General features: G+C 44.2%; 1 protein-coding gene across 3 annotated transcripts in view; it reads left to right on the top strand.

Moving 5' to 3' along the window:
* Positions 1-3,398, top strand: part of a1cf (apobec1 complementation factor) — a 17,571-nt gene that overhangs the window by 10,597 nt on the left and 3,576 nt on the right. For 2 of the 3 annotated variants that reach the window (XM_017442040.2, XM_017442042.3), the window contains exons 7-10: positions 355-452; positions 764-901; positions 1,886-2,030; positions 3,053-3,291. In XM_017442040.2, the coding sequence (XP_017297529.1) occupies positions 355-452; positions 764-901; positions 1,886-2,030; positions 3,053-3,291 (620 nt within the window). The remainder of the gene's footprint in view (positions 1-354; positions 453-763; positions 902-1,885; positions 2,031-3,052; positions 3,292-3,398) is intronic. The other variant, XM_017442041.2, reaches the window with a different exon arrangement.

Raw genomic sequence — 3,398 nt, 5'->3', positions numbered from 1 at the left:
GACTGATTACTAACAGGTAACAGGTGTGGGAACAGGTGACTGATTACTAACAGGGAACAGGTGTGGGAACAGGTGACTGATTACTAACAGGTAACAGGTGTGGGAGGTGAGGCAGGTTGATAGAACTACTGAAGGAGAGTGAGTGATAGCACAAGGAACACAGGGAGCAGAATCACAAAAGAAAACATACTGGGGAACACAAGAAACAATTACCCTAATACAAAAGAACCTTAAAGAATAACTCAAACAAAACCCAAATCCTGACTATACATATGTTTGTATGTGTGTGGGTTTTTCTTCAGACAGCTGAAACTAAAAGTGAATCTGATTTTTAAGACCTGTTTTGTGATGCAGGAGCAGTGGAGCGAGTGAAGAAGATCAGAGACTACGCCTTCGTTCATTTCAGTCAGAGAGAAGACGCCATCAACGCCATGAATGTTCTGAATGGGAAGGTCAGTCCTCAGCTGCCCTCCTGACTATCGTAAACAGAACCAGTTTCTCTGAACATAAAATACTAACTAACAAAAGGATGTTATCTTGACCTCCTGACTGAATTATTTTGTTATTTTATACTGCAGTTCAAACACAGTGACTTGTTTTGTCTCTACAATGTCTCACATATACATAAACTCAGAAGCAGTACATAAGACAGCCTGATACTTGCACCAGGTACCTGCCTGGTATTTAGCAGGTCTGTATCTGGTACAAGTACCAGGCTGTAGTCTGCCTGAATGAGCAGAGGTGAAGGTTCTCCTCCCTGCAGGTAGTGGACGCCTCTCCCATCGAAGTGACTCTGGCCAAACCGGTGGACAAAGACAGCTATGTCCGATACACCAGAGGGACCGGAGGAAGAGGAGCCTCGGTTCTGCAGACTGACTACACCACCTACACTCTGGGCCAGGTAGGACTCTGAGCTGGAGGTCCCGAAGGACGTTACACACACCTGAGAGCTCAGGTCCAACAGAACACAGCTGGAACAGAGATCTGATCTGATGAGGACTGAATTATTTCTGCATTTAGTTCACAGAATAATCTGAATAAAGTCAAAGTTTGATTTTAATCTGAACGTGGTGTAAAACTCTGTGATTACACTGAATCCCTGAGAAAACAGGAGATAAGGGGCTGACAGTGAAGCTGTACTCTGTGTTCTCACCTGGACTCAACATTCAGCCAATCAGGTTACTGTTCCACTCTGATGTTCTGTTGAAGGAACAGCTCCACCCAGTGGACACTTTCACTCATTACACTGGAAGCAAGCAGAAAAGTGCATACTTCAAAGACTTATTTACAAGAACAAAACATGAATAATGCATTTGTTTCAGCTGAAAACAATCTGACTGGAACAGCACATATTAACTCCTTACTGAGACAAAAACGTAGTTTTTTTTGTTTTTTTTTTCCTCAAAACTCCAATTCAGGAGCAGAAAATCTGTTCATTAAACTATTACAGCAATTCTGGACGGCCTGTTTTCCAGCAGAACCTCTCAGCTCCAAAGGTTCAGCAATTGTTGTTGAGTTACAATAAAGATTAACCATATTTTGTGTGGATTATCAGATTATAGGAGGTTCTGTTTCAATCAATTAATATTTATTCACAGAGCCCTTCACAACAGCCAAACGGTGCACTAAGTGCTTCACAAAACAAAAGTTCAAAACAATTTAGACAAAAATGCCAGAGTGCCAGTAGGTATTAAAAGCCTGCCTGAATGAAAAAAGGTTGCTGGTTCTGCTCTGTAATTTTAATCTGTAGGTTCCACCAACAACTACTGAACATCTACAGAACGACTGGATGAAAACAAATGTCTTGCACTGTATAATTTAGTCCTAGAAACGTTACATTTACTAAGCTTACCTGAAAAACAAAAGCTTGGCGCTCCTCCTGCAGGTGTATGATCCAACAGCAGCGTACCTCGGTGCTCCGGTGTTTTACGCCCCCCAGGCCTACGCAGCCATTCCGGGTCAGTTCCGCTTCCCTGCAGCCAAAACTCATGTGGGAGGTCGAGGTCTGATGAGGCCTCCATCTGTCAGAGGTGAGGAGGAACATGGTGTTCACATGACCTGTTCACATGACCTGTTCACATGACCTGTTCACATGATCTGTTCACCTGACCTGTTCACCTGACCTGTTCACATGACCTGTTCACATGATCTGTTCACATGACCTGTTCACATGACCTGTTCACATGATCTGTTCACCTGACCTGTTCACCTGACCTGTTCACATGACCTGCTCACCTGAACCTGTTCACATGACCTGTTCACCTGACCTGTTCACATGACCTGTTCACCTGACCTGTTCACATGACCCGTTTAAATGACTTGTTCACCTGACCCGTTTAAATGACCCGTTTAAATGACTTGTTCACCTGACCTGTTTAAATGACCCGTTTAAATGACTCCTGACCTGAAGAAGATGAAGGTGAATCATGTGATAAATCTGACGTGTGGTCAGTTTCGTACCACCTGCTGCTGACAGTGGAGATAAAAACACAACAGGAGGAAAATCAGCAACACGATCCAACAGGTTCCTGATGGTGAAATAGTTGTTTGTGAAGCCCCTCCCCCAAGGACACGTTGTCCAATCACAGCTCAGCTGCACTCAAACATATTCTGGATTTAAACTCAAGAACACAGTAGTAATAAATTGAGTCTGACAGTGAAATCAGGAGCTAAAATCTCAGCTCTTCTTCCAGAAATATAAGGCTTACCTGTGCCAGGTCTACAAGGTGTGTCGATGAGGGGCGGGGCTTTGGAAACCAAGGGTTCACCTGATGATATGACCTTCATAAATCATTTAAATGTAAAAAGTGTAGTTTCAAAAAATCTGAAAATGTTGTATCAGCAGGAATCAAATTAATCAAAAGTTCTGATAATAAATTAAATTAAAATTAAAGAATCATTTTGATGAACACACCTGCAGAGCAGGTAGGCTGTTACCATGGTTACCTGACTTCACTCTGATTGATTAATTGTGTCACTGTGTGATTTATTCTCTCCCGCTGATTTCCAGTGATTTGATTGATTGATTCACTGCCTTTTCAATCTCCTGTAGAAATTTACATGACTGTACCTGTAGGGGCAGCAGGGGTGCGAGGGCTGGGTGGGCGGGGCTACCTGGCCTACGCAGCAGGGGGCGGAGCTGTGGGACGCAGTGGCAGCGTCTCCTATGGCCTAAAGGTGGATAAACAGGCTGAGGAGAAGCTGTACGACCTTCTGCCGGGGATGGAGCTGACACCAATGAACCCTGCTGCCATGAGCCTGAAGACCACCGGCATCAAACCTGCAACACAGGTAAGAAAACTCACCTGAGAACGGACCAGGTAACAGGACTCACCTGAGACCAGACCAGGTAACAGGACTCACCTGAGACCAGACCAGGTAACAGGACTCACCTGAGA

The sequence above is a fragment of the Kryptolebias marmoratus genome, linkage group LG17 (assembly GCF_001649575.2).
Source record: "Kryptolebias marmoratus isolate JLee-2015 linkage group LG17, ASM164957v2, whole genome shotgun sequence".
Classification (NCBI taxonomy): domain Eukaryota; kingdom Metazoa; phylum Chordata; class Actinopteri; order Cyprinodontiformes; family Rivulidae; genus Kryptolebias; species Kryptolebias marmoratus.
This window is presented reverse-complemented; position numbering and strand designations above follow the sequence as displayed.